Genomic DNA, 12,100 nt, shown 5'->3' with positions numbered 1-12,100 from the left:
GGTGGGGGTGGGGACGGGTATGGGGCAGTAAGTATGGCGGGGGTGGGGACGGGTATGGGGCAGTAAGGATGGTGGGGGTGGAGACGGTTACAGGGCAGTAAGTATGGCGGGGGTGGGGACGGGTATGGGGCAGTAAGAATGGTGGGGGTGGGGACGGGTATGGGGCAGTAAGGATGGTGGGGGAGGGGACGGGTATGGTGCAGTAAGGATGGTGGGGGTGGGGACGGGTATGGGGCAGTAAGGATGGTGGGGGAGTGGATGGGTATGGGGCAGTAAGGATGGTGGGGGTGGGGACGGGTATGGGGCAGTAAGGATGGTGGGGGAGTGGATGGGTATGGGGCAGTAAGGATGATGGGGTGGGGACGGGTATGGGGCAGTAAGGATGGTGGGGGAGTGGATGGGTATGGGGCAGTAAGGATGGTGGGGGTGGGGACGGGTATGGGGCAGTAAGGATGGTGGGGGAGTGGATGGGTATGGGGCAGTAAGGATGGCGGGGGTGGGGACGGGTATGGGGCAGTAAGGATGGTGGGATATGGGATGGGTATTTGGCGGTAAGGATGGTGGAGGAGTGGACCGGTATGGGGCAGCAAGGATGGTGGGGGAGGGTACGAGTATGGGGCAGTAAGGATGGTGGGGGTGGGGACGGGTATGGGGCAGTAAGGATGGTGGGGGAGGGGACGGGTATGGGGCAGTAAGGATGGTGGGGGTGGGGACGGGTATGGGGCAGTAAGGATGGTGGGGGAGTGGATGGGTATGGGGCAGTGAGGATGGTGGGGGTGGGGACGGGTATGGGGCAGTAAGGATGGTGGGGGAGTGGATGGGTATGGGGCAGTAAGGATGGTGGGGGTGGGGACGGGTATGGGGCAGTAAGGATGGTGGGGGAGTGGATGGGTATGGGGCAGTAAGGATGGCGGGGGTGGGGACGGGTATGGGGCAGTAAGGATGGTGGGATATGGGATGGGTATTTGGCGGTAAGGATGGTGGAGGAGTGGACGGGTATGGGGCAGCAAGGATGGTGGGGGAGGGTACGAGTATGGGGCAGTAAGGATGGTGGGGGTGGGGACGGGTATGGGGCAGTAAGGATGGTGGGGGAGGGGACGGGTATGGGGCAGTAAGGATGGTGGGGGTGGGGACGGGTATGGGGCAGTAAGGATGGTGGGGGAGTGGATGGGTATGGGGCAGTGAGGATGGTGGGGGTGGGGACGGGTATGGGGCAGTAAGGATGGTGGGGGAGTGGATGGGTATGGGGCAGTAAGGATGGTGGGGGTGGGGACGGGTATGGGGCAGTAAGGATGGTGGGGGAGTGGATGGGTATGGGGCAGTAAGGATGGTGGGGGTGGGGACGGGTATGGGGCAGTAAGGATGGTGGCGGAGTGGATGGGTATGGGGCAGTAAGGATGGTGGGGGTGGGGACGGATATGGGGCAGTAAGGATGGTCGGGGAGGGAACGGGTATGGGGTAGGAAGGATGGTGGGGGAGGGGACGGGTATGGGGCAGTAAGGATGGTGGGGGAGTGGACAGGTATGGGGCAGTAAGGATGGTGGGGGAGTGGATGGGTATGGGGCAGTAAGGATGGTGGGGGTGGGGACGGTTACAGGGCAGTAAGGATGGAGGGGGTGGGGACGGGTATGGGGCAGCAAGGATGGTGGGGGAGGGGACGGGTATGGGGCAGTAAGGATGGTGGGGGAGGGGACGGGTATGGGGCAGCAAGGATGGTGGGGGAGGGGACGGGTATGGGGCAGTAAGGATGGTGGCGGAGTGGATGGGTATGGGGCAGTAAGGATGGTGGGGGTGGGGACGGGTATGGGGCAGTAAGGATGGTCGGGGAGGGAACGGGTATGGGGTAGGAAGGATGGTGGGGGAGGGGACGGGTATGGGGCAGTAAGGATGGTGGGGGAGTGGATGGGTATGGGGCAGTAAGGATGGTGGGGGTGGGGACGGTTACAGGGCAGTAAGGATGGTGGGGGTGGGGACGGGTATGGGGCAGCAAGGATGGTGGGGGAGGGGACGGGTATGGGGCAGCAAGGATGGTGGGGGAGGGAACGGGTATAGGACAGTAAGGATGTTCGGGGTGGGGACGGTTACAGGGCAGTAAGGATGGCGGGGGTGGGGACCGGTATGGGGCAGTAAGAATGGTGGGGGAGTGGACGGGTATGGGGCAGTAAGGATGGTGGGGGTGGGGACGGTTACAGGGCAGTAAGGATTGCGGGGGATCGGGCGGGTATGGGGCAGTAAGGATGGTGGGGGAGGGAACGGGTATAGGACAGTAAGGATGTTCGGGGTGGGGACGGTTACAGGGCAGTAAGGATGGCGGGGGTGGGGACCGGTATGGGGCAGTAAGGATGGTGGGGGAGGGGACGGGTATGGGGCAGTAAGGATGGTGGGGGAGGGAAAGGGTATTAGGCAGTAAGGATTGTGGGTATGGGGCAGTCAGAGGGCAGCAAGGATGGTGGAAATGGAACTTGTAGGGGACAACACCTTAAATTTCCATGATGTTAAATGATTTCAATTTAAATACGCCTCAAAACAGACTCATGTGAGTGAGTGAGTGAGTGAGTGAGTAAGCGAGTTATTGAGTAGATGTGTGATTGAGTGGGTGATTGATTGATTGTGTAGTGAGTGAGTTATTGAGTGAAGGGGTGAGTGAGTTATCGGATGTGTAAGTGAGTGGATGTGTGAGTGAGCGAGCCAGCGAGTGATTTAGTGATTTAGTGATTGAGTGACTGAGTGACTGAGTGAGTTATTGAATAAGTGAGTGAGATATTGATTTAGTGAGTGAGTGAGTGATTGAGTGAGGGGATGTGTGAGCGAGTTAGTGAGTGAATGAGTGGATTAGCGAGCGACCGAGTGAGTGTATGAGTGAGTGAGTTAGTGAGCGAGCGGGTGAATGAGTGATTGAGTGAGTGGTTGAGTGAGTGAATTAGTGAGTGCGTGAGTGAGTGAGTGAGTAAGTGAGTGAGTGAGCGATTGAGTGAGTGAGTGAGTGAGTGAGTGAGTGAGTGAGTGAGTGAGAGTGATTACGTACGTAGGGACGTTTGGTGAATAATCTACGTGCATTTGCCGAGCAATATTTTCATATTGAAACATTTAATAACCGAGATGATGCAATGTTTAATCATAAAAGTACGAAACAGGGACATGGGTTCAAAACATTGTTTCTCCTAACGTGTCTTCTCCGCCGTATTCTCCTGTCATTTGTTGAACCTTTGTTTATTCATTATAAGCTCAAATGTGCACAAAGTTCGCTTTTCGTTTAGGTCTTGATGGAAGATATAAGGGTCAGATACAATATTACAGAGATACACAGTCATGATCGGATGGATTCAACTCACTCCAGGCCAAATTGTCTGAAATATGAAGAATAATAGAAGAAACATTTCACGATCGTCGTTAATAAAGCCTAGGTTACACATAGCCGAACATGGCCTCCCGACTCTCCCCCGACCATGGTTGGAGTGATTCGGGAGTGATTCGGGAGCTAGCTCAGTTGGCGTTCGGCTGAGTCGGCTGGCGTTCGGCTGAGTCGGCTGGTGTTCGGCTGCGCCAGCCGAATGTTTTGAAAATTTCAAAACATTCGGCTCTGGACGGAGGGTCTGACATGGGTCGGCTGGTGTTCGGCGCGGTCGGCTAGTGCTTGGCTGGTATTCGGGATTGAGTCAGTAGTAAAATTAGAACCTTAACCACGCCAGAAACACTACTGACTTACTCCCAACTAGCTTCCAACCTACCCATAACTCACCCCAAGGCCGTAGACAAAACTCTGCTAACTAATTCTCAACCAAGTGACTACTATCGGAACGTGGGCGAATCACCCCCGACCTTCACACGACCAAAAACAAAAAAGAATACTAAAAGCAGTATTAAAGCTAGCCATGATCCGAATTCGATCTCTCGGTGATGTTAACAACATAATAGAATGGATTATTTTAATTAAAACCGAAAATGACCCCTCTTTTGAAAGTCGCTGAATATGTCCATTTAAATTCCTGAGAGGGTCTGCAATCGGTCGGGGTTTAGTCAGGAGAGATTCGGCAGTCTGCGGCTAGAGGTCGGGGTGGTTAGGAGTAAGCTAGAAAGCATTCGGGGCCCATTCGGGAGTAATTCGTGTACTGGTTAGGAGATGATAGGCGCATCTTCAGCCTAGGTTACACATAGCCGAACATGGCCTCCCGACTCTCCCCCGACCATGGTTGGAGTTTTTCGGGAGTGATTCGGGAGCTAGCTCGGTTGGCGTTCGGCCGAGTCGGCTGGCGTTCGGCTGAGTCGGCTGGTGTTCGGCTGCGCCAGCCGAATGTTTTGAAAATTTAAAAACATTCGGCTCTGGACGGAGGGTCTGAAATGGGTCGGCTGGTGTTCGGCTGGTGTTCGGCGCGGTCGGCTAGTGCTCGGCTGGTATTCGGGATTGAGTCAGTAGTAAAATTAGAACCTTAACCACGCCAGAAACACTACTGAATTACTCCCAACTAGTTTCCAACCTACCCATAACTCACCCCAAGGCCGTAGACAAAACTCTGCTAACTAATTCTCAACCAAGTGACTACTATCGGAACGTGGGCGAATCACCCCCGACCTTCACACGACCAAAAACAAAGAAGAACACTAAAAGCAGTATTAAAGCTAGCTATGATCCGAATTCGATCTCTCGGTGATGTTAACAACATAACAGAATGGATTATTTTGATTAAAACCGAAAATGACCCCTCTTTTGAAAGTCGCTGAATATGTCCATTTGAATTCGTGAGAGGGTCTGCAATCGGTCGGGGTTTAGTCAGGAGAGATTCGGCAGTCTGCGGCTAGAGGTCGGGATGGTTGGGAGTAAGCTAGAAAGCATTCGGAGCCCATTCGGCAGTAATTCGTGTACTGGTTAGGAGAAGATCGGCGCATCTTCGGCGCATGTTCGGCGCCAAAGATAGGCGTGGCCCAAAAACTGGTCAGAATGCTCCCGAACTACCGCCGACCTGAGTCGGCTAGCGTTCGGGAGCCATGTTCGGCTATGTGTAACCTAGGCTTTCGGCGCATGTTCGGCGCCAAATATAGGCGTGGCCCAAAAACTGGTCAGAATGCTCCCGAACTACCGCCGACTTGAGTCGGCTAGCGTTCGGGAGCCATGTTCGGCTATGTGTAACCTAGGCTTAAGGGTCATTGCAGCAACATGTTGTCGCGCAGGGAAAAAATTATCGACCTGGCTATTTTGCTTTGTGAATTGAACAGGTTCGAAAAGACGATCTGGCTGTATGTAGGGTACTTACGATGGATGAAACTGAGGATTGAATCCAGAGACAGATCGAAATTTTCTCTTGAGGTGAACACACTATACCGCATTTTGCAATGGGCAATAACCTGACAGCCTTCGCAAGGTGTCTCTCTTTCATTAACATGTTGGGAAAAGGTAGAAACCACTGTGCAACGAGAGGGAGGGCCTCCCAAAGATCACCAATATGGCTAAAAAAACAAAGCGTAAGAAACACCGTAGAGTGTAAAAGAATATTTACGTTGGATGCATACATGTGATATCGTGAGATGTGTTATCCTACATGTTTTTGTTGCCTCTTATAGGGTTGTTGTTTGTGGACACTCCCTGGATTCGACAGATTTAAAGTGCAGGTATTCCGAACCGGTAACGTCACCGCCCCCCCCCCCCCAATTTCCGAGCTTTGCACAGGTTTAGGCTAAGAATTCATATAAAATATCAGTTTTAAATTTTCACTGACTTCATGTTTCGCTGCCCCATGAAAGTTCGCGCAGACAACAATAATAATCTTTCCAACCAAGCAAGGGAACAATCGATGTCTTCTGTGGATCTGATCATGTATGAAAAGGTCGCAGGTTCACTGTAACAAATAATGGCTTTATTTTCGTCCAAGTATGGTGGATCATGTCACTGTACACTTATCGTGTTACTCTTGCACGACAAGTTTCAAATAAAATATAACGAACTGTGAATGCATGCACTGCCCTGGCATGAGGATTCGGTGTCCTTGATTAATTAGACATCATCTACAAATGATTCAACGTTGTTACATGGACTTTGATATTGGGGTCATTAGCAAACCGAGAAGGTTCGCGCAGACAACAATAATTATCTTTGAATGAAAGAGTGAGCAGGTGAGTGAGTGAGTGAGTGAGTGAGTGAGTGAGTGAGTGAGTGAATGAGTGAATGAGTGAAGAGTGAATGAGTGAGTGAGTGATTGAGTGAGTGAGTGAGTGAATGAGAAGGGGAGTGATTCAGCGGATGGGTGAGAGAATGAGTGATTGGGTGAATAAGTGATAGAGTGACCGGATAAGTGAGTAAGTGAACGAGTGAGTGATTGAGTCCGCAAATAAGTGTATAAAAGCGTGTGTGAGTGAGTGGGTGAGTGAGTGAATGAGTGAATGTGTGAGTGGGTTGGTTAATAAGTGAGACAGTGAGTCAGTTAGTCAGTCAGTCAGTGAATGAATAAATGGATGAATGGGTGTGTATAATTAAATGAGTGAGTGTGTGCGTGAGGGAGTGAGTGAGTGAACCAGTGTGTCTGTGTGTGTGTCTGTGTGTGTGTGTGTGTGTTTGTGTGTGTGTGTGTGTGTGTATGTAAGAGAGAGTGGGTGAGTCTATGTGAGAGTGTGTGAATGAGTGAGTGAATGAATGAGTGTGAGTGATTGAGTGAGTGTCTGTGTGCGGCTGAGTGTGTGAGTGAAGGAGTAAGTGAATGTGTGTGAGTCAGAGTGAAAGTGTGTTTGTGTGCGGGTGAATGAGTGTGTAAGCGAGATAGTGAGAACAGATGGAGAAGATGAAGAAGAAAGAAAACAGTACGGGTGGCATTTGAAGAAAACTCAAGAGACGGGTCCTATATGAATATTCATCTACTTACTGGACAAGTAAGTAGATGAATATAAGACACTCTTTGTACGCTGCAAGTGTTTCAAAACTCCACCCTTTATAAAACAGGTGGGACACTGGGTGAACGAGAGGTCATGCCATATTTGGATACTGCACAAATTTTGTCGGCTGCTTGCCCCTGGTTGTTTCTATAGCCTTTTTCTCAGTCTCATTTGATAAGTGGGGTAATGTTTTATATCTAGGTGTATGACAAGCAAATTTCTAGGTTTTCATTAAGACTAAGATGGCGGCGGTGACGGACGCTACCGTCACGCGCTCCCGATAGTGCAAGATTTATTGTGTCTTTGCTTTGTAATTCATGTAATATTTTTACTTTCTACAACTTTGTAAATGTACTTTAGTCAACTTTGCACATCTTAAAGTTGATTTAGACCGCCAGAGCAAGATTTTAGTCAGTTTTTGGCTCATCCTAACACCCAAGCCGAAAGCTGACGGTAATCATGGCGACGGAAAATGGCGACCAAGAAGGACTCTACTCCAAACTCGGCGTTCCTCCAACAGCGACTCTAACAGAAGTTGTGGACTCTTACAAGAAAGAGATTACCTTGTACGAAGAAGCCACCAAACTCAGCCGCAAGGACAGCAGATTCAAGGAAGCTGAAACTAGATTCCGTGAGGTGAGCAAAGTCTTTGCTATTCTATCTGACGCATCGTACAGACAACGCTATGATAACAATCAAGTCGTCCCGGATCTCCCCAAGGTCACCAAGAAGCAACTCAAAAACTCTAAAGACTACCTCGTCCAACACAATCGGCAGAGCATCACTGTATTCCTTCCCCAGAACCTCGCTAAAACTTGGCTTGAAAAATGCCAGGAACATCACAAAACGCAGGCGATCGACGGTGGAACAAATGGGCACTACATCAAGTTTTCGTTCATTGACACTAATTCCAAGAAAGAACACGGATCAGTGAGCATCAAAGTGTTTGAGTCAACTCAGAAGCTCCTGATTCAAGGCTCAGTAGTGGCATAGTCAGCCCCCCACCCGTGTCGGCAGGTTCTGAGGATGTATTGTCTGATTGTCATTCGTTCTGCCAAAGTTGTGACCAGCCTCTGACGACCGATAAATGTCTAACATGCAATACAACCCCGAAGAGCTTCTATGATGAGAACAGCAATGATACGGGCGGTCAAGATGGTGTTTCAAACCAGTCCAACGTGTCAAATCAGTCCAATGTGTCGACTCAAGTTTCTCCAAACTTGTCCGTTTTGCAGGACAACGTTACCAAGTTAGAGTCTTGCCTGGCCAGCTGCATATCTGATAGAAACGCTTTTGAAAACTCCGTATACCAGAGAATCTCTGTATTGGAAGCCACAATGAAAGCAAACGTCGGCCATGTGTGTAAAGGTCTATCTTCAGACGAAAAGAAACGGCTGATGGAAGACAACGTGCGTTTGATTCAAGAAAACACCCAGCTTCAAAAACAAATCCAATCACTACAGGAAAAAGTCGACGAGCTAACAATCACGGTCCAGAAAGTGTCTACTCCTTTACAGTCTGTAGAAAAGGAAACCTACATGTCGCCAGCAGAACGTGCAGACAAGTTACTACAAGAATTCGCCAGTATTAGTGTCCAAAACCGCTTCCAGGTTTTGGGCAATGACGGTGACAAACAAACCGACTCTTCGAGTACAAGTGTAAACCGCCGCAAACAGGACAACAAAGAAAGACGTACAACATCACATCCAGGTGCGAGCAATATGGAAAACAGCTCACGACAGGAAACAACGGAGCGGAATCAACAAAACAAAGAGCAGAGGCCAGACGTGCTAATCCTCGGCGACAGCAACACAAGGCCCATTAAAACTGACATTCTCTACCCCGACAAAAGCGCCAAAAAGGATGTGACTTTCAACCTGACAGAAGCAGAGGATTACATACAGAACTCAGTCCTCCCCGCCCCTAAGGTTATATTGTTTCACGTCGGGACTAACGATATCTGGGACGCGCGCGACGCAACAACAGTGTCTGAGGGATTCCGCAGACTAGTCCAGGTCACCCATGACAAGTACCCAAGCACCAATCTTGTTCTATCTCCCATCCTCCCAAGGGATGACCCTAACCTCCAAGCTTTGGGTGATGACGTAAACTCATTCTTAAAAGTAGTTGCGGATGAGACAAACCATGTACATATCACTGACAATTCGAACTTTTACAGCGCAGGAACAATCAAGAAATCCCTGTACACCTCAGATGGTTACCATCTGAACAGATACGGGGTCCGTGTGCTGGCTGCTAACATAAAGAGAGCAGTAAACCCCCTCACAGGTCTAGGCGAATACAAGGGCCGAAGGAGTCAGCTTGCCAGTAGTAATCTCATCTCACCGAACCGTTCATACAGAGATGAGTGATTGGTGTTCAAACAAGCAGGCACGGCCAGTAGGATTCGCGCTCACTCATTAGCCACCAGTCTACACTAAATCAGGGTCAGACCTTCCCTGCCTCAAGCCCAGTTCAACGGCCTATAAATTCTCCAATGGCGAACCATTCCTCCACACATGGACAGGGACACACCGTGTCGGCCCCAAAGAATGGACCGTCTTACAACCCGCTGAACTCTTCTACACAGCAGCTTCCTACAACGAAGGATCATCCTTCCAACCTACCGAGACGTCATGTTGGACCCTGGAGTCACCCCCCTCCGCCCGGACCCTGGAGTCACCCCCTCCACCCGGACCCTGGAGTCACCCCCCTCCGCCCGGACCCTGGAGTCACCCCCCTCCGCCCGGACCCTGGAGTCACCCCCCTCCACCCGGACCCTGGAGTCACCCCCTCCGCCCCTCCAAACTGCAATGTATCAAAAGGGATTATTTCCCTCATTATCTTATTATAATATTATTTATTTGATCACTTTTTTCAAGTTTGTTTCTTCTTTCAAATAGTTTAACCAACGTTTTTAGATTTTTGCTATTTAGATTTTGCTAGCCACCTTGAAGTTGAAATGTTATATTGAGGAATAAGGTAGAGACACGATTTTTACTTGCACAATCATATATTATTCGAGATGAAAACGTTCCCAAATGGCGGAAGCAAGAGCTTCGGCATTTGGAATATTCATGGCTTAGGGTCGAAATTAGAAGACGTAGATTTTTTAGCGCGTAGTAACAAATTTGATTTCTTTTCGCTTCTGGAAACATGGACTACAGATAACTCAAAAATTGACGTTCCAAATTACAGCTATTTCCACCTACACAGAACCAAGAGTAAACGAGCGAAACGCTCGTCGGGGGGTATTATCTTTTTCTACAGAAATGAATATACAAATCACGTAAGGAAAGTTCCATCCAAATCTTCAGATATTCTCTGGGTGCGAGTGGATCGCGAACTTTTAGGATTGTCTAAAGACCTATTTATTTGTTCTGTGTGCATTAGCCCTAGTTCATCCACCACGCATAAAATCTCCGAAAATCATGTTTTAGATATTTTAGAAAGCGAAATCTCCAGCCTCAGCACACAAGGATTTATTCTTCTCGGGGGAGATCTTAACTCTCGTTTCGGTGATCTGCATGACTATGTCGATAATGATATTCATGAGGACGCAAATCAAATTGTAAATTCAAACTTCAATTCGGACCGGCAGCATATGGACAAGGCACCCCCAAACAAATTTGGTAGACTAATCTGTGACCTCTGTATCCAAGCTAACCTGTCAATACTAAACGGTAGGGTAGCAGGTGATCTCCAAGGAAAGTTTCCTTGCTATCAACCAAACGGTAGTAGCACTGTCGATTATATGATCTCTAGCCAATCCTTCTTAAAACACATTTTATTATTTCGTGTCAATCCCCTAAATATGTTCTCTGACCATTGTATGTTGTCAGTGTTTATCCACTCGAAATCTGCTGGACATCGTGTTAAGGAAAAACATAAAACCTGTAATGTTAGACCAGCTCCTAAACGATTTGGCTGGAACGAAACATCAGCCCAAAACTTTTTTTTCAATCTATAAGCCAACCCCGCATCTTACAAAGGCTACATGCTATTTCACACGAAAATCTCAACAATGCAGCCACCCCAGATCAAATTGAAAACATTGTCTCTGAATTTAGCTCATTGTTGAGGGATGCTGGTCATGAATGCTTATGTCTGAAAAGAAAAAGAAAACATGTACGAAAAAAACAAAACAAACGATGGTTTGACAAAAGTTGCACGGAAATGAAACGTGAAATTAAAAACTTGGCTTCCTTACTTGAAAAAAACCCATTGAACTCAGAAATACGGGGAAGGTTCTTTAAAACAAAAAAAGAATACAAGAAACTGGCTAAAAAGAAAAAGCGTGACTTTCATCAGCAAATTATGAACGAGCTATCGTCCCTTAGAGAAACTAACCCAACTGCTTTCTGGAACATGGTAAACAAGCTAAAACCAGAAAAAACATCTGTAAGCAACCAAATCTCAGACGAAACTTGGCTACAACACTTTAGTAACCTCAACAAACATTCAACAGATAACAACAGTAATGTAGACGCCTCAGCCACTGATTCCGTGGACACTTGTCTTCCTTCTGTCCCAAATTTGGACAGCTCCATATCGGACTCCTCCATAACAGAGAAAGAATTGGACTTAGCCATCTCTCACTTGAAAAACAACAAATCATGTTGTGACGACATGGTCTTAAATGAGATGCTAAAATGCGGAAAGCTCATTTTAAAGAAACCACTTCTACATATCTTCAACTCCTGCCTACAAAATGGTTACTATCCTAAAGAATGGTCACGTTGTCATATTGTTCCTATTCATAAATCTGGAGACACCGCGCTCCCAGACAACTATCGGGGAATATCAATAATTAGTTGTCTGGGAAAGCTATTCTCATCTATCTTAAATACACGTCTCGTTAACTATGCAGAACATTACAGCCTTTTCAAACCCCAACAGGCCGGTTTTAGAAAGAAATTTAGAACAACTGATAACATCTTTGCATTGTCTACTTTAGTAAGCAGATATCTAAGCAGGAATAAACGACTCTATGCATGTTTTGTAGATTTTAGCAAGGCTTTTGACTCGGTTTGGAGAGAGCGTCTCTTGCTGAAATTGAATAAACTTGGAATAGGGGGTAAATTTTTGCTTACTATTAAAGACATGTATTCCAAAACAACAAATTGTGTAAAAACTAGCCAAGGTCTAACTGAAGCTTTTGTAACTAACTGTGGGGTTCGTCAAGGCTGTAACTTGAGTCCAACATTGTTTAATCTATTCATAAGTGATTTAGCAGATGCGT

General features: G+C 48.0%; 2 protein-coding genes across 2 annotated transcripts; one reads left to right on the top strand and one right to left on the bottom strand.

The window, feature by feature from the left end:
* Positions 1-1,591: 1,591 nt before the first annotated feature.
* LOC136425834 (uncharacterized) lies at positions 1,592-3,448 on the bottom strand. The gene is made up of 2 exons (XM_066414772.1): positions 3,422-3,448; positions 1,592-2,461 (listed from the first exon to the last, which is right to left on the bottom strand). Exons 1-2 carry the CDS (start codon positions 3,446-3,448, stop codon positions 1,592-1,594), a joined length of 897 nt encoding a protein of 298 aa, XP_066270869.1.
* Positions 3,449-9,355: 5,907 nt separating this feature from the next.
* LOC136425833 (actin-binding protein WASF2-like) lies at positions 9,356-10,257 on the top strand. Its single transcript, XM_066414771.1, has 2 exons — positions 9,356-9,673; positions 10,252-10,257. Exons 1-2 carry the CDS (start codon positions 9,356-9,358, stop codon positions 10,255-10,257), a joined length of 324 nt encoding a protein of 107 aa, XP_066270868.1.
* Positions 10,258-12,100: the final 1,843 nt, after the last annotated feature.

The sequence above is a fragment of the Branchiostoma lanceolatum genome, chromosome 19 (genome assembly GCF_035083965.1).
Source record: "Branchiostoma lanceolatum isolate klBraLanc5 chromosome 19, klBraLanc5.hap2, whole genome shotgun sequence".
Taxonomy (NCBI): Eukaryota; Metazoa; Chordata; class Leptocardii; order Amphioxiformes; family Branchiostomatidae; genus Branchiostoma; species Branchiostoma lanceolatum.
This window is presented reverse-complemented; position numbering and strand designations above follow the sequence as displayed.

Excerpts from the sequence above, each read along its gene's own strand:
- LOC136425834 (XM_066414772.1), bottom strand. The coding sequence starts at position 3,448 with ATGGTCGGGGGAGAGTCGGGAGGCCAT. Across the intron at positions 2,462-3,421 it reads GGGGAGAGTCGGGAGGCCAT|TTCCATTTCCACCATCCTTG; the intron begins GTTCGGCTATGT and ends GTCCCCTACAAG.
- LOC136425833 (XM_066414771.1), top strand. The coding sequence starts at position 9,356 with ATGGCGAACCATTCCTCCACACATGGACAGGGACACACCGTGTCGGCC.